Source organism: Garra rufa, chromosome 22 (genome assembly GCF_049309525.1).
Source record: "Garra rufa chromosome 22, GarRuf1.0, whole genome shotgun sequence".
NCBI classification, from domain to species: Eukaryota; Metazoa; Chordata; class Actinopteri; order Cypriniformes; family Cyprinidae; genus Garra; species Garra rufa.
The window spans coordinates 950,013-976,097 of NC_133382.1; the positions used below are offsets into that span (position 1 = coordinate 950,013).

Here is a 26,085-nt window from a genome sequence, read left to right on the forward strand (position 1 = left end):
TACTCTACTTTCAGCTGCTTTTTCAAACACTTTGAACACACTGCGATTCAAAAGGGTACAGAATAGTGGGTTTAAATGTAGCTAAAATAAATGGTTTGCGACCACTTGCCTTAAATTTAGTAAATTCAATTAATCTTTTTTGTGTACCATACAGGAATAGCTGGATAACCACATACGTTCTTCAAACCACTATAACAGTGCTGCATCTACATTGCACTTTTAGTGTGATTTGTATATGAACCAGAAGTAAAATTAACTGCCATTTAATTTCCAAAGTAATTGGACACTCCAATATAATTAGAGTTCATTGCCTTTTCACAAATTAAGGCCTTAAAACAGTTCTTAGTCATGGCATTTTGTTGCATTCTTTGCATAAAATAAATTGCTTCCTCGGTAAACAAGATAAATCAAGATATATTTGCTGTTGAGATCATATCTTGAATTTGCTTCTCTATTTCTGCTTTTTTTTTTGAGAATTTTTTTGAAAGATCTTTAAAGCATTGCTCATATGAATTGTGTGCTCCTTAGACATTTACCTTCACAATACTGACATATTGTGTTCCTTATGTTTTATTTACTTGGCCTTAAGTCCAAAATTTACTTTTTTAAAACCTGTAAAAACTCAAGTTTCATTTTCCAATAATGTTTTAAATTGAAACGTGTAAATTATATTCTGATCTACACTTTTAAAAATAAAGGAGCGTTGAAAGGTTTTTCACAGCGATGCCAAAGAATTATCATTTTTGGTTCCAAAAAGGACCATTTAGTCAAATTTCCTCTCTTTCCTGTCTTTATATAAACTAAAGAACCTTTTGTGAAACCAGAAAGGTTCTTCAGATGTTAAAGGTTTTCTATGAAACAATTTAGACAATCTACTATAGCTTCTATGGCATCGTGAAGCACCTTTATTTTTAAGAGTGTAGTCTATGCCAAAAGCAAGTGTTTTTTCTCTAGTGGCGTGTTTCTTCCTGAAGCTTTTTTAGAAAAATTGGAAAATAACGTGAATAAGCGATGTCATGGAAGAACCATTTTTGGTTCCACAAAGAACCATTCATTCAAAGGCTCTTTAAAGAACCATCGCTTTCTTACCTTTTTATAATCTGAAGAACCTTCCTTTGCCACTGAGAACTTTTGTGAAACAGAAAGGTTCTTCAGATGGAACCATTTAGACAAAACGGTTCTTCTATGGCGTCGTGAAGCACCTTTATTTTGAAGATTGTAGTGTTCTATGCCAAAAGCAAGCGTTTATTCTGTAGTGGCGTAGTTTTTCCTGGAGTGTTTTTAGAAATCAGAAAAGAAATGTGATTCTAGCTGCCTGCACTCTTAAAAATAAAGCTAAAGGTTCTCCACAGCGATGCCATAGAAAAACCATTCAGTCAAAGGTTCTTTAAAGAACCATCTCTTTCTTACCATTTTATAATCTGAAGAACCTTCTTTCGCCACAAAGATCCTGAAGGTTGTTCAGATGTTGAAGGTTCTTTATGGAACCATTTAGACAAAAAAAAAAAGGTTGTTCAATGCCATTGTGAAGCACTCTTTATTTTTAAGAGTGTGTCTAGTTATAATTGGGTTTACCGTCACATCTAATTCATCTTTAGCTAGAGACTCCCATCAGCCTTTGGTTTAATTACACAAATAGGTTTTCAATGGATTATTTATCAGTGCTCTGCCATAATAAGTTCAAGGGAAGTCAAAACCCTTCATAGTTCAGTGTCAAAAGGTCTTGATTGTTGTTGAATAATTAAAGATAAAGGTTGGATTATTACTGTAACTAATACACATTGTTCCATTCAGACCGCTGGCACCCGTTTCCATCTCTAAGCATGGCTCAGTGTAGTACAAGTCAAAGATTTAAAACAGTGTAAGAGTCTTCTTGAGGTTTCTATTGAGATCTATAGAGAAGAGCGTATGCTTAACTGTAAGACTACACGCCTAATGAAATATTCAGGATGTACCAAGTACTCTTGTTTCTTGAGTGATGCAGTGTGCTTTGAGGATAAATCAAGTCTGTAATAGAGACTTAAAAGCAGGGTTGCAAGTGAGATGGTTGGCTTTGTGTTGAAGCAAGAACTTGGAGTAGCATTGTTTAGTTTTCAAGTTAGAGTAGGAATCTGATGGAGTTTGTATGTAGAGGAAAAATAAATCAGCGTGTTTCTGCTCAACCGTCGACTCCATGTTTAGGTAAGTACAATTAGAGCTGTAATTTCTATATGACATAGATTTGATCTATGCACATCTGTCCAGGAAGAAAGTTGACCAACATAAAAGCGATTAACTCTTATTCTGTGTGAAATGATAAACGGATTAAAGGATTGAGAGCTCTTTATGTGATTTGACGTCTCATGCCAAGCTATAAATCCTTGTAGATCTCAGACCGCAAGCTGTTTGGAAAAACACAAATGCACCAAATATACCAGTTAACTCTTACTTTTTCAGCTCATCTTGACGGTTCTGCATTGAGGAGCTTGTTTTGATGTAATGGGGACTCTCTGAGTTGTTGAAGATGATTTGTTTTATATTTTTACTTGTTGCTTTTCTCATGGTGGGGAGCTCGAAGCTCTGCCCTCATCAGTGTTCTTGTTACGAGGCGTCTGAGCTGGTGGACTGTCGATCCCGAGGGTTCACTCATATCCCTCACAGTATTCCACATGGGACGTGGCTCCTGGATCTCAGTGGGAATAAGCTTTCGGAGTTGAGGAGCACCTCTTTTACTGGGATATGGGCTCTCCGGGTCCTTCTGCTTTCTCAGAGCAACATGCAGGTGCTGCATTCTAAGGTGCGTCCAGTTTTCGGTTTTTCACCTACACTCTTAAAAACAAAGCTTCTTTAATGGCACCAACTGCTCCAGGAACATCGTCATTCATGGAATCTTTCTATTATAAATAAGTTTGTGAGCCTGGAGGACAAAACCAGTCGACCAGAGACATTTTGTGTTCCACAAAGAACCTTTTAGTGGTCATTTCTTAAAAGAACCATTTTTTTCTCAGTGTGAACAACTTTTAAATCAAATATATCAACCACTGTCATTCATGGAATTTTTCCTTTCTAAATAAATCTGTGAGTCTTGAGGACAAAATCAGTCATAAGGGTTAATTTCTTTTTATTTTAAATTGAAATGTATACATCACCTGTTGTTAGAATAGGACAATATTTGGAATCTGAGGATGCAAAAACATCTAACTATTGAGAAACTCACCTTTAAAGTTGTCCAAATGAAGTTCTTAGCAATGCTTATTTATATTTTGGCTATTGCTAAATTTTGTGCTCTAGGGTCACACTTTATAGTTAGATTACTGGTTACTGAAAGGTTTTGGAGTAACCCAAAATAGTTTTTCTACTCTCTTTAAAATAAAGGGCTTTTTTTTTTTTTTTTTTAAAGAGCAGTGCCATTGAAGAACCATTCTGGGTTCCCCAAAGAACCTTTCAGTGATCAGTTTTTTAAAGAACCATTTTTTTTCTCAGTTTGAAGAACTTTTTAATAATCTAACTAGCCTTTTCCCACTGTACACTCTAAAATAAAGGTAAAAAAAATTGTTTTCTTAGTGATGCCATAGAAGAACCATTTTGTGTTGCCCAAAGGACCTTTCAGTGATCAGTTCTAAAAAGAACCATTAATTACTTAGAGTAAACCGTTTGGAATGGAAAGGTTCCTTCGATGGTAAAGATTCTTGATTTTTCTATGTATTTCTAACCGTTATTTTTAAGGGTGTAAAGAACCTTTTGTCCAATGGATGTTAAAGGTTCTGCACAGAACCACTAATCTCAAATTAACTTATTTGTCAGAGTGGAATTTTTCCATTGTGCAAAAAAGGTTCTTCTCTCTAAGACAAAATGCAATCTAGATTGGTTCTTCTTTTGTTCTTCTACAGACCACAGAAGAAGATATTTTGAAAAATGCCTGTTGTGTTTTTGTCCACTCAATGAAAGTGTCTAATGTTGGTTTGCATCCTGATGACTTTAATTGTTCAGACAAAAACATTTGAAACGATTCAGAATATCTTTGTTTGTGTTCCACAGAAGAAAGTCAGTCATTCAGTGTTGGAACAACAAGAGATTGTGTGCACTGCAAAAAGTGCTTTTCTTTCTTAAATGTTTTCGTCTTGTTTCCAGCCAAAATATCTACAAATTCTCATATCAAGAAGGATTTTCTAGACAAGTAAAATTATGTTCTTGGTCAAAATTAAGTGAGTTTTTGCTTCAAACAAGCAAACTAATCTGCCAATGGAGTAAATCTAATTTCAAAAAGAAAACAAGATTATTTTTTAGACCCTATTGGCAGATTATTTAGCTTGTTTCAAGCAAAAACTCACTTAATTTTGACTTGTTTTTTCTAAAAACGACAATTTTTACTCGTATTAAAAAATCCTTCTTGATTTTAAAATTTTTCGATATTTTGGCTGGAAGTTTGAAGAGTGTTTTTTTTTTTTTTTTGTTTGTTTGTTTTTTTTTGCAGTGAATACATAATCTCTGCAGTTATATCATGTCTTGATAAAGAATAACTTCTTTTCTTTTGGAAAAATGGCCAGCGAATCAAAATAAGATGTTTTGTGAAAGTAAATAAGTTTAGTTTTGAATTCAAGTTGACGTGAGTGGATACATGCAGTGTTGGGGAAAGTTACTTTTAAAAGTAACGCATTACAATATTGAGTTACTCCCTAAAAAAGTAACTAATTACGTTACTTTTTATGGAAAGTAATGCATTGCGTTATTTTTGCGTTACTTTTTGAATCTTTAAAAGTATGAAATGTAGTGTGAATGCTTTCAGAATTAAGTGAACTATCCTTTCAAATGTATTCCTTTTACTTCTTTGGTCTTAAATTTGGTTTGTGTTCCAGGCTCTTTCCTCTCTGACCTTCCTGGAAAAGTTGGATCTGTCAAACAACGAGCTCCGTGTCCTTCCTCCAGACTTCTCCCAAGGTTTGACCACCCTTAAAGATCTCAAGCTTTCCCACAACGCTCTGGAGCGCCTCGAATCCCACGCCTTGAAGGACCTAGAAAGTCTGGAGAGGTTAGATCTCAGTCACAACCACATTCAAGTCATTGAAGTTGGGGCATTTCGTGGACTTACCATGCTCAGACACCTTAACCTTGCGTGGAATCAACTGACAGTCCTTCAAGGAGGTCTGCTCACCATGCAACAGGGTCTTGGAGTTCTTCTCTTGAACCACAACAACATCTCCAAGATAGAAGCAGAAGCTCTGGCGCCCTTACAAACCCTCACCATTCTCAACTTAGAAGCTAATCAACTGAGGAGCCTGAAGTTCAAGACGTTCTTAAACCTTCAGACGCCCAGCACGCATCTGCAGATGTCGGAGAACCCCTGGACGTGCGACTGCGAGCTGCATCGCGTCTTCAGTAAGATCCTCCGCGTCAGGCGTCTCCATGTGGACGATTACATGAACGTCACGTGCCATTTGCCGCTTTTGCTGGCTGGAGCGTCTCTGGGTTTAATGCACAGCCAGCTGTGTGTCGCAGAAACGGCCACCGTCCTGGTTATAACAGGAACTGTGATGGTGACTGTGGTGGCAGCTTTGGTTATGGCAGAACGCAAGAGAAAGAAGCAAAAGATGAGCTTGGAAAAACAAGGAAATGATCCTATGCCTTGGGAGTCTCACAAATGAGTTACGTAATAATGACTTTATCCAAGTAACGCATTACTTTTTAATTGACGAGAAAATATGAGTTACTTTTCCCCTCATTTATTGATTAAAAGCTCTCCTGTCTCCATGTTGAGAGAAATTGTAAGATGTTACTTTAGTTCTAGAATAAATGTGAACATGCATTAATTCATCTCACTCACTAAAAAACAGATACAGTGTTCTTCAAAATGAATAAAAACAGTGAAGTCCAACGCAAATCTGCAATGATTAAATAATACAAATATCCTTTATGTATTTAATCCCATTTTATTAACCGATGTCTTTGCTGCCGACCTTCAATGATCCAATTCATCCATACTAATAAGCGAAAATTACTCAAGATTATCTAACATTTTTTCTTCTGTGGTCTACTGTACAGACGTCGATTTACTTTTCTCTAAGCCTGAGGCTTTTGGTGTTAAAAGGCTTTTACATTTGACAAAAATACAACTTTTTATATTAAAAACAAGCAAGCAAGCCCTGCCCAGATTTAAAAAGTAACACAAAAGTAACGAAACGCATTACTTTCCATAAAAAGCTAAACTAAGTAATTAGTTACTTTTTAGGGAGGAACTCAATATTACTTTTAAAAGTAACTTTCCTCAACACTGTGTATATCCAAAAACTAAACTTCTTTACTTTCACAAAACATCTTATTTTGAATGATTCACTGGCCATTTTTCCAAAAGAAAATAAGTATTTCTTTATCAAGACATAACTCCAGAGATTATATATTCACTGCAAAAAAAAAAATGCTTTTCTTATATTTTTTTGTCTTGTTTCCAGCCAAAATAGTGAAAATAGTCAAAATGAAGTGTTTAAAATTAAGTTTTTGCTTGAAACAGGCGCAATAATCTGCCAATGGGGTAACCTTAGCTTGTTCTAAGCAAAAACTCACTTCATTTTGACTTGTTTTTTTCTGAAAACAAGACAATAATTTTTACTTGTCTAGAAAATCCTTCTTGATTTAAGAATTAGTAGATATTTTGGCTGGAAACAAGACAAAATTTAAGTAAGAAAAGCATTTTTTCCGGTGGTTTTGTAGACCAAAACCAGGAAACACGCATTTCAGCACTTAGGATCCCATTGTCCTGGGTTTTCTGAATGGGTTTTTAGTTAAATGCTTGAAATAAGGTCTGTGGTTGAACACAAGCTCAAGATATTTTCATGTTTTATTATACAACAAAATTAGTATTGGGAGCCTTTTGTGTCCCCAGTGAATGTTACTGCCTTAGAATTTTCAACAACATCAATTTTGAAGTCTTTGACATGAATAACAATTTTTGAACTTTAAGCATTAAGTTTTTTTTTTTTTTTTTTTTTTTTTTTTACACAATTCTAAACATTTTACAGCATTTTAAACCACCAAATGTCACAGTTTTTCCATGTCCACCATGTTAAGGGGAATGGGTCATTTCTAGGATTTAGTGTTAAATTATGAAAGGGCATGTAAAACACAATTTTGGTCAATCTTAGGTATATAAATTTAAGGATCCATTACGAAAAGTGTCCACCCTGTTATGTTTTTCTGATTTAACAGGGTGGACACTAAACAAAGGATATTTTGACACAAAATCAGCCATTACATGAAGTCTGAGTATACCGGTCTATAAATGCAGAATTAAATGTTGTTTTAAAATCCTACTTAAAAAAATATATATTTTTTTTTTCTTATTCCTCTAAACATGGTGGAAATGTTGAAGCAGACAATGAACAAAACAAAGTCTCTTTCTCACCTTTCCCAGTTGTTTTCTCTCTAATGATAGGATGTCAGTCATTTGATATGATTTAATTAGCTTTTTCCAACTTTCATTTAAAGGGCCAGTAGTCGAATATAAAAGGGTGGGCAATATTTTGAGGGACAAGCTAAAAACATTTTTTTTTAATACTTGAAAAATATATATGGGCCAAATATTGACAAAAGTGATTTTATGTCCATAGAAAGCAGATTAAATGTAAGTGAAGTGTCTACTTTTAAGGTTTCAAATAAGTTTTTGGAGAATAAAATGTCAAAATTTGGTTCAAATAATGTTAGATTGTCATTGAGTGTAACAATATTTATGTAAAAATCCGAATCACATGCTTATTCTGAATTGTACATATTAAAATATATAAAACAATAAGGGAGCATATTACATTTAATGTTTTAAATTAGTAAAACTATTCTTACTGACAAATGGGCAAAACCTAGGATAGTGGCAAATTTAAAAAATGTAGAACTACAACTAATTAGTATTTGGGGTGATATTAATTCGTTTAATATGTTATAAATTGATTTTTGTTGTAAATATACCTGACAAGATTGTTACACTGAATGACATTTTAATGGCAAGAAAATGTCTTCTGTAAATTAGGGAAAAAATGTATATTTATTTTTTTCTCAAAAAAAAAACAAAAATGCAATTAAATGCAACTATTTAAAGCAGTATTACACTTGTTTTGTATTACAATTGTTTTTATGCTTAAACCCTTTTTTGTCTTTGACCCATATACATTAGATAAAACTATTACTGATGTACTAAACGACGTGAAAAATTCTAAAACAAAAAAGAAAAGAATTGTTCATATTCAGTGTTGTATTTATCATCAAAATTGCAGACAAGAAAAATTGTGATTTTTGGTGGTTTAAAATGCTGTGAAATGTTTATAATTGTATACAAATTTTAAAAAAAACATAAATATGCTTAAAGGTCAAAAGGTGTTATTTATGTCAAAGACAACTTTAAAATTGATGTTTGATGTTTAAGGCAATAATATGATGATCTTTACTGGGGACACAAAAGGCACAGGATTCCAGGAATGACTAATACTGCGTAGTGATTTTTCTCAAGGTTTAACTTGTCTTGAAAAAGGTGGCTGCAAGTGTTTAAATGGGTTTACAGAGGTTGCCTGGAACGTTAAACATTATTTAGGCTTCAAAGTTCATAAAAGTAGTGTTCAATTGTGAAGACCATCATGCTGGACAAAACATGCAACAACCATCAACTTTATTCTTTGCAATAATCCAAGCGAATGGAAAAAGCCCTTTTAGGTTTTTGATGAGGGAACACGATTCAAAGCCTACAAAATATGCCTTCACTGCAGTGCTCTGTAACTTATAATCAAGACAGATATTTTTCCTTGTTCTGAAAATGTTGCATTATTTGTTTGTGAACTCTGGTAATCCTTGAGTGTAGAAACCCTGCTCAAGGAAATGAGGCTTGAGTTTGGGTTTCAGTACTCAGGAGTGTTGTGTAGTGAATCTCAAGCTGTGTGACGCATGAAAAGCCACAGAGAAGGTTTGTTTACTTTGTTACTCAATACCTGGAGCAGACAGCCTGACCTGTAAATGTATTCAGAGTTACTGTAAACATATTCTAGTAGATAATGTAACATTGTGTCCTTTGATGTACCGAGTCATTTAGAGAACTTATGTTTGAAACTATTGTTTTTAGTAGTAGTATAAATCTGAGTTTGGGATCAGTAAGGTTTGTCACAAATACAATAATATTATTGCAATTCAAAATAAGAGTTTTTAATATTAATATACTTTAAAATATATTTTTTTTCTGTGATGCAAAGCTGAATTTTCAGCATCATTACTGCAGTCTTCAGCGTCACACGATCCTTCAGAAATCATTCTAATACACTGATTTATTACTTTTATTATTAGTGTTGGAAACGGTTGTTCTGCTAAATATTTTTTAGGAACCTGTGATACTTTTTTCAGGATTCTTTGATGAATAGAAAGTTGAAAAGAACAGCATTTATTTAAAAGACAAATCTTTTCTAACATAGGTCTTTACTATCACTTTTTAATCAATTTAACACAGACTGGCCGAATAAAAGTATTCATTTCTTTTAAAGAGAGAAAGAAAGAGAAAATGTACAGACCCCAAACTTGATTTGTTAAAGTTTTCTGTTTTAAATAAATGCTGTTTTTATATCATTTTATTGATGAAAAAATTCTGAAAAAGTATCACAGGTTAAAAACAATATTCAGCAGCACAACTGTGTTTTTAACATTGATAATCAGTATATTAGAATGATTTCTGAAGGATCATGTGACACTATAAAGACTGAAAATTCAGCTTTGCATCACAGAAATATAAAGTATATTAAAACAGAAAATATTTCACAATATTAGTTTTGATAAACAGAAAAGTCTCCTTTTGAACAGCAATGTGTAAGTCTTTTACTTTGAGTGATGATATTTTATCAGAATGTTTACTGTATACAATAGTTTATGAAAGTTTAATAACACTGAATTCTTGAGTTGCTACCTGTCTAAAAAAATACCATGCATTTAAAAGATTTTGTAGGTTCCATACAAAAATGTTTTAATTGACATTGTGATGCTTTTATAGTCGTGTAAGGAATGCAAACTAAATCCAAGCAGCAAAAACGTGGGTAACACGGGGAAACAAATCCCACACTACTATACATTAAAACTGACTATATGTGTTTCTAAACTCCCCTTAATTCATCTTTCAGCTTTAATTTAACCCTTCTTAATTTTTAAATAATGCATTAAAAAAAGGAAACAAACGAAATGTAAACAGTCTTTTGAAGACTCTTTGCTTCAGAGCAAGCTGGGAAGTGTATCCTCTGTGAAATCCGAGTCCACCTCTGTTGGTTTCAGAGCATTCTTCTCTTTATCTTCAGCAAGCGATCCCCTGAGACGCATGCCTGATCTCTGTTTGTCCTAAGCGCTGCTGTACAGAGCTGTGGTCATATCCCTGTAGTGTATCTTTAGCTGTCTGTGGCCAGAATAAGCACCGCTCCGAAGATGCCCACGCTCTGCCCGATGAGCTTCATCTGGTTCCAGAACTCCACGCGGCAGCTGCGGTGCCAGTATCCGATGTTGCCGTCGATGAACAGCACGACCAGAGGTAACAGAACGGCCAGGATCTGAGAAGCCACTCGCACGTAGCAGCCCGAGAGATAGGCGAGCGCTAGCACTCCGAAAACAATCACCAGCAGCTGGATCGTGATCTCGCCACCGGGAATGTGGTCCAGGTAAGCCAGACGGTCTTCCTTACTGTGCTGCAATGAGTAAACCTGGAGGAGAAACAATATCACTGATGTTAACTAGCAATCAACCCATACTCATTATTTTTTTAGAACCGATACTGGTACCGATATTTGTATGTTTATAACCGATAACCGATATGCAGAACCGATTATGGCAAAAATCATGATTATTTAACACGATCATGAGTGGGTCTGGAACTTTTTTTCAAGTACCAGCTGTATACACAGTGACCAACATTTGGTTTTCGACCACTGAAAATGGATAACATTCAACAATCTGGGCCCAGTTTTTCCAAAAATGTAATGTGGATCAAATTGGTCCGGATTTGGAAATCCCATGTTTTGCTATCCAGGATTAACTGATCTATCTTACTTTTATGACAGTTTTTTAAAGGCACATTGGGTTGGATCGCTGTGATCCAAATACCAAATTTCAGGATGACCAAATCCTGTTTACCAGAGCCTTAAATGGAACCAACAGTGTAACCTACTGGCTTAGCAAAGAACAACAGGTAGGCTAAATACCAGTGGCCACAAATAGCCATTGTTTGTTTTTATTGTAAGAAACCGAAACGCCGCAATAAACAATTTTACATATAGTAGTTTGTTCTAATGATAAATAACAAAACAAAAACAATCAAAAAGTCAAATTATAGATACCAGCACTTTGCATCTTTGACTTTCCATCCATTTATATGACATCTGATCGTTTTGATATTATTATTATTTTTACTATATGTGACCCTGGACCACAAAACCAGTCATAAGGTTAAATTTTACAAAACTGAGATGTATACATCATATAAAAGCTCAATAAATAAGCTTTCTTTTGATGTATGGTTTGTTAGGATAGGACAATATTTGGCGGAGATACGTCTATTTGAAATCTGGAATCTGAGGGTGCAAAAAAAATCTAAATTCTGAGAAAATCACCTTTAAATTCTCCCAATTAAGTTCTTAATGCATATTACATTTTAATATTTATAGTAGGAATTTTACAAAAAAATCTTCATGGAACATGATGTTTACTTAATTTCCTAATGATTTTTGGCATAAAAGAAAAATCAATGTATTTTTGGCTATTGCTACAAATGTACCCCAGCGACTTAAGACTGGTTTTGTGGTCCAGGGTCACACATTTCATTAGATGTGACATGCTTCATATAGGCTTCAAATATGAAGGAATTTATATATCACCAGTAACCATTAAGTTTGTGATCATTCACTTAAAAAATAAAACTTATTTTTATTTTATTTGTTTCAAAAAAAATCACAACTCAATCCACCTTTCTGATGGGATCAGGATAATCCTGTTTTTTTGGATCAAATAGATCCCAATCTGAGTTCAAAATTTTAAATAACCCAAAGGGAAGGTTTGATCCAAATCAAGTGTAAGATTAGATTACATGGTCTGATCTTAATTCAAAATCCCTCTTTTAATTTTGAAAAACCCATTTCCAAGATTTGATCCAATCCATGATCCAAAATATCGGAAAACCGGATTAAGCCTAATTGAGATCCACATATTTCTAGGACTGAATAATGTATGGCCTTGAAAGAAAATTTATTAACAACTAGAATCTAAAATTGTATTACAACATCTTTAATAATTCTTAAGTTATATTTACGCAAACTTTGGAAAAAGGATTGACTGGTGTGTTCAATGCATGTGTCTTGACAGAAAGAAATGAGATACATCTTCAGTTTTAACATTATTTGTTGTTCAGACATTCCTCTTTAAAATAAAAAAAAGTGTTGTATTTTTTAAACTGAGCCATATAAGTTCCAAATCTCATAGGGCATTAAAAATAAAGATACCAAAAGGAAAGTGTGTTAAGACCCAAAATCTAAAAGGGCATTAAAATATCTTCAATATGTCTTGAGTTACAGGCATGCAAACTTTGGAGAAAAACTTTTTTTTTTTGAATAGTCACCATTGGCACATAATGCAAAAAAAGATCGAAGTAGTCAACATATTTCATATGTTCATATTTGCATGTTTATGTGCCCAATAACCGATATGAAGAACCGATATTTATTTATAGGGCTGCTCGATTATGGCAAAAATCATAATCACGATTATTTTGGCCAATATTGTAATCACAATTATTTAACACGATCATGAGTGGGTCCGAAACTTTATATGATTGATTAATTTAAAGATAGCAATAAAATAAACAAAAAATGATACAAATGAAACAGTTTAATGTAATTAAGCATATAATCCGATATTACAAAACCGATAACGGTAAAATACTTAAATATCAGTAAATTGATATATTGGTCGATCTCTAATGTTAACCCTAATAAGTCTACTATATCATATTTGATACATGATTACTAAACTCACCACACATATCAAATAAATCCCGAGGAAGACCTGTCCGGTGGACTGCAGCGAGCGTGTGCGAGGTTTCTGTCTGTAAACCTCTCCTGCTCCGCTGGCCAGCACTAGAAACCCTCCAATGATGGCCATGGCTCTGGAGTACATCCTCACCTGTGGCGGATATCAATGAAATATGAAACACACATGCTCCATGTTTCCTCAAAACATAATCGAATTACAAGCAATGGATAATCTGGATGACTGACATTCCAACTAACCTTCTTTGACTGCTGTACTATAATCATACAGAGATATTACTGCAGTTATATAATGCTATATTCCAGATGGCTAAGCCCTCGGCTGGACGTGATATGAAACGAGGATTTGCATGAGCAGTCAGATCTCAGACGCACAGTAAATAGAAAGATCAACAAAAACAAAACAAGTACATGTAAAATGTGTCATTTGTTAAAATTCATTGGTTAATTTCTAAGTAGCAAACCGTCAAACAATAGTGCAAGTCTGATCAACAGAGTGTTTTTTTTTTTGTCAGTTTTTGCCAAAGTCTGGAAACAAGTATTTTAGCACTTCTGGTTGCATGATGCTTAAAAGAGTGCTTCACTTCCAAAGCAAAAATGTACAGAGAATGTACTCAGGCCCTTGTCATCCAAGATGTTCAAGCCTTTCTTTCTTCAGTTGTAAAGAAATTGCTTTTTTTTGAGGAAAACATTTCAGGATTTCTCTCCATATAGTGGACTTCTATGGTGCCCTCGAGTCTGAACTTCCTAAATGCAGTTTAAATGCAGCTTTAAAGGACTCTAAACGATCCCAGCCGAGGAAGAAGGGTCTTATCTAGTGAATAAAATAAATAGACAAATACAAATCTATATACTTTTTAACCTCAAAGAAAATGAGATTGGAGTTTTTTGACATTCCCTAACTGTATTGAACCGGATTACACATTACACACATGCATCGCAGAGATAGACAAGATGAGCATTTGAGGTTAAAAAGTATATAAATCTTTATTTTTTTCTTAGAAAATGGCCGATCGTTTCAGTAGATTAAGACTCTTCTTCCTCGGCTGGGATCGTTTAGAGTCCTTTAAAGCTGCATTTAAACTGCATTTAGGAAGTTCAAACTCAGGGCACCATAGAAGTCCACTATATGGAGAGAAATCCTGAAATGTTTTCCTCAAACTATTTCTTTATGACTGAAGAAAGACAGGCATGAACATCTTGGATGACAAGGGCCTGAGTACATTATCTGTACATTTTTGTAATAATGTAACTGGTTTTTAAAATGAGGTTTTGGTTAATGATTTTAATTTTACTCTTTTAGTTTTATTCTCTGACATAAAATACACCAGTAAAACCCTCTGACATTAAATGTCTGCATCAAAAGAAATTACGTTTTTGGAGAATAAAATGTCAAAATTTGGTTGAAATTGTCATTTAGTGTAACACAACATTTATGTAAAATTCAAACAAGCTTATTCTGACTTGTACATATTAAAATATATAAAAGAATAAGGGAGCATATTACATTTGATTATGTTTTAAATGAGTAAAAGACAAATGGGCAAAACCTAGGATAGTGGCACATTGTAAAAATGTAGATTTATAGCTAATTAGTATTTGGGGTGATATTAATTCATCTTTTAATATGTGATAAATTGATTTTTGTTGTAAATATGCCTGACAAGATTGTTAGACCGAAGGACAGTTTAGTGGGTGTCTTCTGTAAATTAGAGAAAAATGTATAAGATTTACTTTATGCTCAGAAAAACAAAAATGCAATTAAATTAAACAGAAAACTTGTACTTTTTTCCTTTTTAAAAAAAAACAAAACAACTCTTTAAAGCAATATCACATGTAATGTTTTTATGCTTAAACCTTTTTTTTTTTTTTGCAATCTAAAAGCAAAGGGAAAATACTATTAGGTTATAGTTATCCTTACAGTTTGACCTACAAAAAACTATTGATGCAAAGCACAGTAAATACTTGTGTTTGGTGCCACAATAACACTAATATTATATTTTAACAATGCAAAATGATTCATTTTTTTCTGTGTGTTTTTACCTTGAGCCAGTCTCCATAATGGACCTGTCCTCCTGCATAGGACACATATGTGCTGAGGGCCAGATGAATGGCAGAAGCCAAAGAAAACCATCTCCTCTTCACCCCGAAGGACATGAAACTGGCACACAACACTGCAGCTCCTAAATCAATGTACAGGTAAGGCACCTGGATATCTGGCTTCCTAAAAAGACATAAAGCAGTTGTTCAAGACCATGCATCTTAGTCAAGTTTAAGATTTAGCCAACTCTATATGGAGCTCTTTGTCTTTGAATGAAACTTAATAACAGTTGAAATGGCCTCTTTAAATATAATGACTTACGAATCCAGTTTAAACACAAGAAAATAAATTCTAAAGTTCTTTTGTTGAACAGCTGCATGTCACATGTGTTTCTTCTGTGTGTTTCACGCACCGTTTGACATCCGCGCGCTCCGCGAACAGCATCAACATGCTGAAACAGTTCCAGAAACTAAATCTAGTCAGGATAAAAGCTCCAAACTGAGAGAAAAACCTCAGTGCTTTTTTTCGGGTTGCAGCAGCCATGGCTCCGGATGGCGGAAGTATCATCTGCTTCCTAGGGATCGTGAACGAATCGTTCTTGAGAGTCGATTCTTTTGAATGAATCAGCAGAGCGATTCGTCTTCGAACTGTTCTAAACAACTTTTCATTTTGTTATCTTTTTAAAAAATGAATAGTTATGACCTTAATTACCCAGCTGGTTGATTACATTGATAATTGCAAAAAAAAATTCAAAAAATTAATATTTTAAATATATACAAATTAACCATTATTTAATGAAATATGCACTTATTTGCATAAATTTCTATTACAAAAATCACTGAAGTCAGTTTTAAAACTCTTGTTTAATTTTTTTGACATATTAGAGTCAAATGTTCTAACAGAGGTATCTCATTTTGTCACTCCATAATTCAGAAAATTGACTATTTTGGGGGGAATTTAGAATTTTTTAAATTTGTTTTGCATCCTCAGATTCCAGAATTTCAAAAGGTTGTGTCTCGACCAAATATTGTCCTATCCTAACAAACCACACATCAATGGAAAACTTCTTTATTCAGCTTTTAGATGATGTATACATCTCCATTTCACAAAACTGACCCTTATGACTGTTTTTTGTGGTCCAGGGTCACATATAGACTTTTAATGGAGGCACTAAAGTTTGGTGTAGTTCAGTTATAGCTTTTGTTCAAGTTTGGAATGGTGTGATGAATTTTGGTTTCAAAATTAATTTGTGAAGCTTATGATGAACAAAACCTTGAAGAATCATAAACAGGACAAAAATGTTAAGACGTCCACATCAAAAGAAGTGTATACAGAAGTGATTTTATGTCCATATAAAGCACATTAAATGTAAGTAAAGCCAACTTTTAAGATTTCAAATAGGAGAATAAAATTTCAGAATTTGGTGGAAATAATGTTAGATTAAGTATTTCAAAGTTTTTGATATTTTAGAGTCAAATGTTTTTACAGAGGGGATTTTGGGTATCTCATTTTGTCACTCCATAATTCAGAAAAAAACTTAGAACAGATATATTTTTGACAATTTTAGGGGGGGATAAAATGTTGTATAAAATAAAGCAAATTGTATAAGAAAAAATCCTGTGGTAAAAACCTTCAAGATATAGATAGGAATACAAAGGTAAAGTTTGGTGTAAGTGCTGCTGAAGTGGAGATTTGTGGCTCAGTGTAGGAGAAAAAACTCTTGGCCTTTAAAAATCTGTATTGTGATTGAAATCTATTGATACAAATAGATAAAGTGCTATAAAACAAAGACTTAACAGTGTCTTTTGGGTGTTTTCTTCCCACTAGTCTGAAGAAAAACCTTTGAAACACCAAAAAGTGTCATAAAATATATTAAAATCTTTCCAAAAAAAATATAAAGAGGGAGTAATAGACATTATTTTTGTTTTATGTAAGTTACATGAAACTCCCCAAGAAGAATGAACACATTTAAAGTGTTATCAACTACCTCTGACCCAGCATTACTTTTCAAAAAAGGATCATAGAATCATCTATTTTAATTATTTTATAAAATATATCAAACCAACGTAGATACCTGCTTCCAAAAGTCTTTAGAATATTTATAGTTGCAAAATAAGTGTGTAAAAGTGTTATATTTTCTAAATTACAAAATGAACATTTAGGTGAGACATCTTTTTCTAAACTTGTTAATATAAAAGTGTTACAATATCTTGAAATGTATTACCTTCACCTTATTTGGCAGTAAAAATGTATCAGATGCTGACTATATTTTCTCAGTAGAAGGTATGAAGAAGAATTGTTTCCACTTTATGAGTGCTTTTGGCATTTTATATAAATAAATATGTGTATTAATAAATAAACAAACAAATAATATTGATACTAAGAAACAAATAATTTTTTCATTGCATTGAAAAACAGTTGCATTGTAACAGCTATAACTAGGATAACTAAGGATATAAAATATCAAATATATAAATAATTTCATAGCTTTAGTCTCTAATACTGAGCAGTCAACCATTTTTATTAGTAAACTTGCATTTATAATGTGACATTTGGTCTGAAATAGAAATAAATTAAATAAAACCTCTTCTTATTTTCTTTCGATTATTTAGTAAAGCCAAAAAATACATTTTCCTGTAAAACGAGAGAATTATTGAGTACTGAATGTTGTATTATTATTATTATTTGTTAATCTAAATGTATGTATTTCACAAGTACAATGTCAACATAATAGCTATAGTTCCAGTAATCCATTTGTAACATTTGGCAAAGTAACAAATTCTCTTTTAAACGTGAGCTGAATAACGTCTGCAACAGGGACGTAATTACGTCATGACGTAAGAATCAGTTATTTATAGTGATTCATTCAAACGAACTGTTCAAAAGAGTCGAATCGCGGAAATGATTCTGCTGTCCATCGCTATGTCTTTCAGGAACCTTGTTGGCAAACTTTGAACCCTTTCTAGTTTTCCTCCAGGGGCGCATTCAGGCTCGAATGTCTCATTAAGCCGAATTTAAATATAGAAAAGTTTATTTATTTTACGATTTACTAAATAATATTACAATGAATAGTAAAATTCTGTAGTTATACTACTGTGATTGGTCCGCACAGATGCTTTTAAAAATTAGCTGCTACATATTATTTATGTGATTTTCTTCATTTATTTTTTCTATTTTCTTTTTTTTCCCTCTCTCTCTGGCAGCTAGTGTTAATTGGAATTAATAAAGAATATAAATATAGCCTAAATAAATAAATAAATAAATATGTATATTAATAAATAAAAATATAAATAAATTTTAAATTGTATTGAAAATGCACTAAAAATAATCTAGGAATAATAAACAACAATATTGTTATGATGCTGTACAAATATTTTCTTCTTTTTTTTTTTCTCTGGTAGCTAATGTTAACTTGACATGAATATGTAATACCTCTTGTCCTTGTTGCATTACATTAATAAAGCATTTTTAATAAATAAATAAACATTATATTAATAAATAAACAAATAATATTGACACTAAGGGACAAATCATTTTTCACTGCGTTGAAAAATGCACTGAAAAATTAACCTAAGATTAATAATAATAATAAGCATATAATAAAAACAATATTGTTATGATGCTGTACAAATATACCTATACATAAATTAGGCATCTTTGAAAGCATTGGAAAATATGTAATTATCTTCCTTTCTTTTTTCTCTGGCTGCTAATGTTAATGTGACATGAATATGTAATATCTCCTGTTCTTGTTGCATTGATTTAATAAAGAATTATAAATAAATAAATATATATAAATAAATAAATAGACAAATAATATTGACGCTTGGAGACAAATGATTTTTCATTGCATTGAAAAATGCACTGAAACGTTAACCTACGATTAATAATAATAATAACAATAAAAGCAACATTATTATGACACTGTACAAACAAATGTAAATGCCTTTATATTTATACATTCACATTGTCCCAATGTGAAAGTATTATAATGCATTATTACATTTTATTTTATTATAAATTATTTTATTTTTTAGTTTATTTTTTAGTTTTAATGTATTTTCCCACTCCCTGGAAACACTTTTGGTTTCATCTAGTGTTTAAAAGGTAAAAATGCACTGAAAGGTTAACCTATAGGATTATTAATAATAATAATAATAATAATAATAATAATAATAATAATAATAAAAGCAATATTGTTATGACACTGTACAAATATACCTATAAATAAATATCTCTAAAAGCATTGAAATGTATGTAATTTTCTTTTTTTCCTTCCTTTCTCTTTTTTTTCTTTTTTTCCTCTCTCTGGTAGCTAATGTTCAATAATATACCTCTTGTTCTTGATGCATTGAATAAATAAATAAATAAATAAATAAATATGTATATTAATACATAAATAAATAAACAAATAATACTGACACTAAGAAACAAATAATTTTTATTGCATTGAAAAATGCATTGAAAAGTTAACCTAGGATTAACAATAATAACAGTAAAAACAATATCATTATATGACTGTACAAATAAATTCCTTCATATTAATACGTTCACATTGTACCAATGTGAAAATAATATAATGTATTATTACATTTTATTTTATTATTGATTATTTATTTCATTTAATGTATTTTTTTCCACTCAATGGCTCACCAAGCTGTTGGTTCCATCTAGTGTTTAAAAGATAAAAATGCAACAACACTGAAGTGTCATAAATTAATGGCTTTAAAATTCAAACTTCAAATTTTCCTTATGATGCTAACCATCCAGATTATATGTAAATATGTTAATATTAGATTAACTCCTACTGAACTAACACAAAGATGTATTACAAAATACCAATTCATTTCTTTCAGCAATGATAAAGTCTGAACTAAAATAATTCTGTGTCTAAAGATGTGTAAGACTGAGTCGGAAGGGATGCATATTATGAATCTGGTGAAAGAAGGTTTTAGTGAGTAGTGAAGTGTCCTGGTTCTGGAAGAATGACAGACAGCTTGTGATATCTATGACCTGTAATCCTCCTCCTTCTTGATTAGTCTTAGCTCAATTACTGAAGCTTTAGTGTGTGTCAGTCTCTGAAATCACGAATCAGTCAGTCAGCACTTATCTGGCTGGATATAGAGACCTTATATGACCGTGCAAACATGCTTTATTTACAATGCATCTCCCTTACTACGATTATTATGATGTTGCAATCAGCTTATAAACAATTATTGCCTTGTTTCTTCACTGCAAAACATTTTTTGTCTAGCTTTCAGCCAAAATATCTAAAAATTCTTAAATCAAGGAAGAATTTCTAGGCAAGCAAAATTTATTCCGTTTTTGCCTGAAGCAAGCAAAATAATCTGCCAATGGGGTCAGCAAAAAAAATCTTATTTCAAACCGAAAACAATATTTTTCTTACCCCATTGGCAGATTATTTTGCTTCTTTCGGGCAAAAACTGACTTAATTTTGACTTGTTTTTTTTTCTGAATTTTTACTCCTCTAGAAAATCCTTCTTGATTTAAATGTTTTTTATATTTTGGCTGGAAACAAGACCGAAAATCTAAGTAAGAAAAGCATTTTTTGCAGTGTTTGTACAGTGTAAACAATATATATACGTACATGTATATATGTACAAACACTGCAAAAAATGCTTTGTTTTATTTAGAAACCTTTGTAAAAAAAAAAAAAAAAAAATTATATATATAATTTTTTTTTTTTTTTTTTTTTTTACAAAGGTTTCTAAATAAAACAAAGATTATTAGGGTACTTTTTACAAGAAAATGCTATTTCAGTATTTCCACTTCAAAGTGCATATTTAATTTGGTGATATTTGTCATTTTGATGACATGTATTAGAAATTTCTAAGTGAAAATTGTTACATTTTTTTGAGTGAACAATGAGAAACAAGCAAAAACGCACTTAATTTTGACTTGTTTTGCTGAAAACAAGAAAATTTACTCGTCTAGAAAATCCTTGATTTACAAATTTGTAGATATTTTGGCTGGAAACAAGACAAAAAAAACCTAAGTAAGAAAAGCATTTTTTGCAGTGCATCTGGTTTTAATTAGGTTTGTGATCATATTAATGGATGTTAAATGACAGAAATGTCTCATCTGAATCAACAGCTCTTATTTTATTTATTAGACTTAATAAATGGTAGCATTTCACCGTTACATGTACATTACAAGAGTACAAAAGTAAACCTCCTTTTATTAAGTCTCTGAGCCATGTTTAGAAGTTCATAATGATGCCACAGAGTCAGTCATCATGAATCAAGGTCTGCTGCTAACCCAAATCCACAGAAACAGGCTTACAGGTGAGGCCAGCTTACCCAGAGTTCAACACACACGTATGAGCAGAGACACATGGCAGATATACGTGTCTTTGGAGTGAATTATCCAGAACCATCCAGAATAGAGTTCAGACGTGATTTGTTGGACTCGAAACACTCTTAATCATCAGATAATAGTCTTGTTTTTCCAACATGGGGAATGAAAGAAAGCATTGTGGTTATTAAGCAGATTGTGGGAAGATAATCCTGCTCTGAGCAGTTTATTGGGCCATGATGCCCGTGGATGACGGCCAAACGCATCTACAGCTGAAGAGGAGCAACACTTGATGTTCAGTTTAACACACATGTGAGTCCGGACCACAAACTAGTTATAAGGGACCATTTTGTGAAATTGAGATTTAAATATCATCTGAAAGCTGAATAAATAATTACAATGATGTATGGTTAGAAATTGAAACAGCTATTTGAAAATCTGCAATCTGAGGGTGCAGAAAAATCCAAATATTGAGAAAATCGCCTTTAAAGTTGTCCAAATTAACTTCTCAGCAATGCATATTACTAAGCAAAAATTAAGTTTTGATATATTTGTGGTAGGAAATGTACAAAATATCTTCATGCAACATGATCACTTAATATCCTAATGATTTTTGGCATAAAAGAAAAATCTATAATTTTGACCCAACCCAAGCAAAATTGTGAAATTGAAAAATTCTTTCCAAGTAAATTTTTTTTTTCCAGTGTAGTTCATATCTATGGTATAATGTGCAAATAGCTTTTAAATGAGCAAGTTTTTTTATTGTATGTTCAGAGGGCTTATTATTTTTATTTTATGTATTTTGATCTGCCAAAAAGTAATTGTTTTTGATAAACCATGTGACAAAGCCATTTTGAACAAAGTGCATTATTTAGCTTATTTTTAAAAGCTTTTTTGTTGTTGTTTAATAATTATCAGGATTTGTTTTATAGGTTGTATTAAATACAATTAAATTAAATTAAAGAAGGGTTTTTTTCCATCTTCAGTCCATTAATACTCCAGTAAACACTATTGTTAAAAAGTTTGTCGGCTTTTGAAAGAAGTCTCTTCTGCTCATCAAGGCTGCATTTATTTGATCAAAGATACAGTAAAAACTCTAAAAATGTGAAATATTATTACAATTTAAGATGACTATATTAATACCTGTTAACCTGTAATTTATTTCTGTGATCAAAGCTATAATTTTCAGCATCATTACTGCAGTCTTCAGTGTCACATGATCCTTCAGAAATCATTCTAATATTCTGATTTGCTGCTCAACAAACATTTCTGATTATTATTAATGTTGAAAACAATTCAAGTTGCATTTTTTGAGAAGTTCAAAAGAACAGCTTTTTTGATGTTATAAATGTCTTTACTTAAAGAAGTCTCTTCTGCTCACAGAGGCGGCAATTATTTGATCAAAAATACAATAAAACAATTAAATATTATTACAACTTAAAACAGTATTCCTCTAAGTGAATATCTGTTAAACTGTAATTTATTCCTGTGATCAAAGCTATAATTTTCAGCATCATTACTGCAGTCTTCAGTGTAACATGATCCATCAGAAATCATTCTAATATTCTGATTTGCTGCTCAACAAACATTATATTTTGTGGAAAGTTCAAAATAACAGCACTTATTCAAAATCTTTTTTGACATTATAAATATCCCTACTGTCACTTTTGATTATTTCAATGAGAACTTGCTAAATAAAAGTATTAATTTCTTTTTAGAAATTCAACCCCAGACTTTTGAACACCAGAGTGTGTTTCAATATTCATCATGTCTGGCTATTAACAGAGTTTGTATTGATGAAAAACTTGAAGATTGCAAAATCAATGCCCTGTAAACAAACCTGTAGATATTAAACTGAGTTGAATTGAATTGAAGGCAGCACAGTATGACATCTAAGACTCCAGACGGTCTGAGAGCTGTCAAACACAGCATATCACTTACAAAATAAATATATTTACTGCTACTGTCTGATTATGTTCAACCAAAGCTCTGCTTCCTGCCTGTGATCTACAAACCACACTGAGCTCTTTCTAGGCTGAGGTTTTCATGCAGAAATACATTGATAATTAATCGAGTGCATCAGCAGATAATTTCAGGGACAATGGCAGCACTCTTCATTTTCCACATTGGGTCCGTCCTGCAGTTTTTTAATGTTGTTTAGAGGTGACTCCTGCTTGCTCTGATTGGCCTAATGAGATCAGAGGAGATTGATGACATCAGAGCGCAATCCCCCGCCAGAATCAATCTCCACACCTGAGAAGGAGGGGTTCGGACAACAGAAATAGAGGAGAAGAGACAGAGATCAGAGCGTAGTCTGTTCACAGACAGATCGGACAGGAGAGGAGGAACCACCTCCACACTGATGATCTTCAGGACCTTTCTCTGACTGCTGCCAGTCCCATTCAACAGGTAAATGGAAGACTTTTTTTGTACTTTAGTTGTTTTTGGTCAGAATATATTAAATATTTGTTACATTTACAGAACGGTTACACACAGCAAAAAACAGGACTGAGTTTTTTCGTGCTGCAGTGGAAAAACATTTGCTGTAGTAATATTTGCTCAGAAATTGCTAGTAAATTTTACAAATGGTTACAAAAATAATGGAGACTAACACTTTGGATTAAACATGATATTTTTAAGTTTTTACATTTTTAAAACCTGTTGCAATAACTTTATTTCCAACTTTGAAAGTGTAGTTTTCAGTATTTTAACATCTCTATAAATGCACATTTTTTTTGATTATACAGTGAGTTTCTAAACATCGTTTAGTTGATTTGGAACAATGCATATTGTTTTTATGAACATTTATAAGCATTTTCTTGTGGTTTTTTTTTTTTCATTTTGTATATTTTCTTTAAACAGGTCATTGAAAAATGGTAAGCTAAAAAAAAACCTCTAAATAAAATGGTTTTATTCAAGTCGGAAAAATAATTTAGCATCACTGAATCAGTTGACATGCATTAATTCATCATTGAATTTTTATTTATCAAATCTTATCTTTATGTAATCTATTTTATTTTATTTTCATGGATTTAATTATTTAATATGTTAAAATTAGTTCAATATATTTTGGCAGATTGAGACTTTTTACAGTTTACAAGCATTGTTCAAGAGACTTTTCAAATTAAATATGTTTTCATTTATTTCCTCTGAACAGGCAGGATGGCTCGGGACATGTCAGATAAAGACATCCTGAAGATGGAGCTGGAACAGCTGAAGTTGGAAGTGAACACTCCAAGAACTGCGGTGAGAACTCCAGTCATTAAAGGGACAAATCCACCCAAAAATATACATTCAATCATCATTTACTCACCCTTGTGTTGTTCCAAACTTTTGTGACGATTCTGTGATGTTTTAATCACCCTCCAGTCATTCCAAAACATAAAAGAAGATATTTTAAAGAATGCTGGTAACCAAACAGTTTCATTACCCAGAGACTTCCACTCTAATTTTTTTATCCATATAATGAAAACCATTGGGAATCAAAACTGTTTGCTTACCAACATTCTTTAAAATATCTTCCTTTATTTTTTGGAATGACATGAGGGTGATTAAAAGATTACAAAGTTGTTGTTTTTTGGATGAACAGCCCCTTTAAGATCTCCAGAACATTTCCAACACCTGCGACTACTCTTAAAATAAAAAGGTGCTTTAAAAGGTTCTTCACAGCGATGCCATAGAACCAATTTTGGTTCCACAAACAACCATCTCTTACCTTTTTATAATCTGAAGAACCTTCTTTTAGCACAAAGAACCTTTTGCGAAACAGAAAGGTTCTTCAGACGTTAAAGGTTCTTTATGGAACCATTTAGACAAAAAAGGTTCTTTTAAGGCATCATGAAGCGCCTTTATTTTTAAGAGTGTACATCCTCTGATTGAGAATGTTACTTATTTGTTTACTGGACACCATTATGAGATGGCAACAGGCAATGAAACCATATTTCCTGTTTCTTCTTCTCAGGTGTCAACAACAGCCCCAGAGATCATTGCGTTTGTTGAGGGGAGGTCTGGCGAAGACCCGCTGGTGAAGGGCGTCCCAGAAGACAAGAACCCGTTCAAGGAGAAGGGAGGATGCATTATTACGTAGCAGCGGCCCTGGATGCACCAGGGCTACTTTTGTATAAAACATCAATATTTGTTCTAGAAACTCTGTACTACATTTTTAAGCAACCACTTTAGTTAAAAAAAAAAATACAGTTCCAGAAGTATAAAAGGACACCCTTGTGTTATCCAATACCTTTTGTGATATGATGTTACCTGTCTCTTTTTAAAATAAACTCAATAGCAGTTTAACCAAATGTCTTGCTGGTTGAATGTCACAGTGTTAATCCTTACCAAAAAAGAAGCATACTTCAAGTTTATTTTTAAGTATACCTTAATAGTAGTATACTATTGTGACTAAATTGGCCCACTTTCTAGTAAATAAAAGTACACTTTTAACTTTAACAGTAGTAAACTTTGAGCACACAACTAGTTTACATCTAATGTTTTCAGTTTGTACTGCAAGTATACTAAAAGTGAACTTAGGTATACTGATAGTTTACTAATTAAATACTTTTTATGCATGTTTAGTGCACTTTGAAGTATAGTCTCAGTAAACTACTAGTTTAGTAGTTTTATACTGCAAGTATACTCATTAAGTGAACTTTACATCATACTTTAAGTATACTACTGTGTCCCTATTTAGGTGTATATATTTTGTGAGTTATATTG

The 26,085-nt window shown here is 32.5% G+C and overlaps 3 protein-coding genes across 3 annotated transcripts; 2 read left to right on the forward strand and 1 right to left on the reverse strand.

Moving 5' to 3' along the window:
• The first annotated feature begins 2,442 nt into the window (after positions 1-2,442).
• On the forward strand, positions 2,443-5,760 carry LOC141297266 (uncharacterized). Its single transcript, XM_073827656.1, has 2 exons — positions 2,443-2,776; positions 4,836-5,760. The coding sequence occupies exons 1-2, from the start codon at positions 2,504-2,506 to the stop codon at positions 5,619-5,621; spliced, it is 1,059 nt and encodes a 352-aa protein (XP_073683757.1). The 5' UTR covers positions 2,443-2,503; the 3' UTR covers positions 5,622-5,760.
• A 2,733-nt stretch (positions 5,761-8,493) lies between these two features.
• On the reverse strand, positions 8,494-15,622 carry tmem101 (transmembrane protein 101). Its single transcript, XM_073828666.1, has 4 exons — positions 15,470-15,622; positions 15,060-15,240; positions 13,003-13,149; positions 8,494-10,679 (listed from the first exon to the last, which is right to left on the reverse strand). Exons 1-4 carry the CDS (start codon positions 15,598-15,600, stop codon positions 10,371-10,373), a joined length of 768 nt encoding a protein of 255 aa, XP_073684767.1. The 5' UTR covers positions 15,601-15,622; the 3' UTR covers positions 8,494-10,370.
• Positions 15,623-23,658: 8,036 nt separating this feature from the next.
• Positions 23,659-25,670, forward strand: gngt2b (guanine nucleotide binding protein (G protein), gamma transducing activity polypeptide 2b). Its single transcript, XM_073828808.1, has 3 exons — positions 23,659-23,781; positions 24,530-24,618; positions 25,334-25,670. Exons 2-3 carry the CDS (start codon positions 24,535-24,537, stop codon positions 25,457-25,459), a joined length of 210 nt encoding a protein of 69 aa, XP_073684909.1. The 5' UTR covers positions 23,659-23,781; positions 24,530-24,534; the 3' UTR covers positions 25,460-25,670.
• The last annotated feature ends 415 nt before the right edge of the window (positions 25,671-26,085 follow it).

What these genes read in the sequence shown, in the direction of transcription:
- tmem101 (XM_073828666.1), bottom strand. Translation starts at nt 15,600, where the DNA reads ATGGCTGCTGCAACCCGAAAAAAAGCACTGAGGTTTTTCTCTCAGTTT. An exon ending in ATTATGGAGACTGGCTCAAG is followed by an intron (nt 13,150 to 15,059) that starts GTAAAAACACAC and finishes TATCCGCCACAG; the next exon opens with GTGAGGATGTACTCCAGAGC. An exon ending in GGATTTATTTGATATGTGTG is followed by an intron (nt 10,680 to 13,002) that starts GTGAGTTTAGTA and finishes TTTCTCCTCCAG; the next exon opens with GTTTACTCATTGCAGCACAG.
- gngt2b (XM_073828808.1), top strand. Translation starts at nt 24,535, where the DNA reads ATGGCTCGGGACATGTCAGATAAAGACATCCTGAAGATGGAGCTGGAA. An exon ending in TGAACACTCCAAGAACTGCG is followed by an intron (nt 24,619 to 25,333) that starts GTGAGAACTCCA and finishes TCTTCTTCTCAG; the next exon opens with GTGTCAACAACAGCCCCAGA.
- LOC141297266 (XM_073827656.1), top strand. Translation starts at nt 2,504, where the DNA reads ATGATTTGTTTTATATTTTTACTTGTTGCTTTTCTCATGGTGGGGAGC. An exon ending in TGCAGGTGCTGCATTCTAAG is followed by an intron (nt 2,777 to 4,835) that starts GTGCGTCCAGTT and finishes TTTGTGTTCCAG; the next exon opens with GCTCTTTCCTCTCTGACCTT.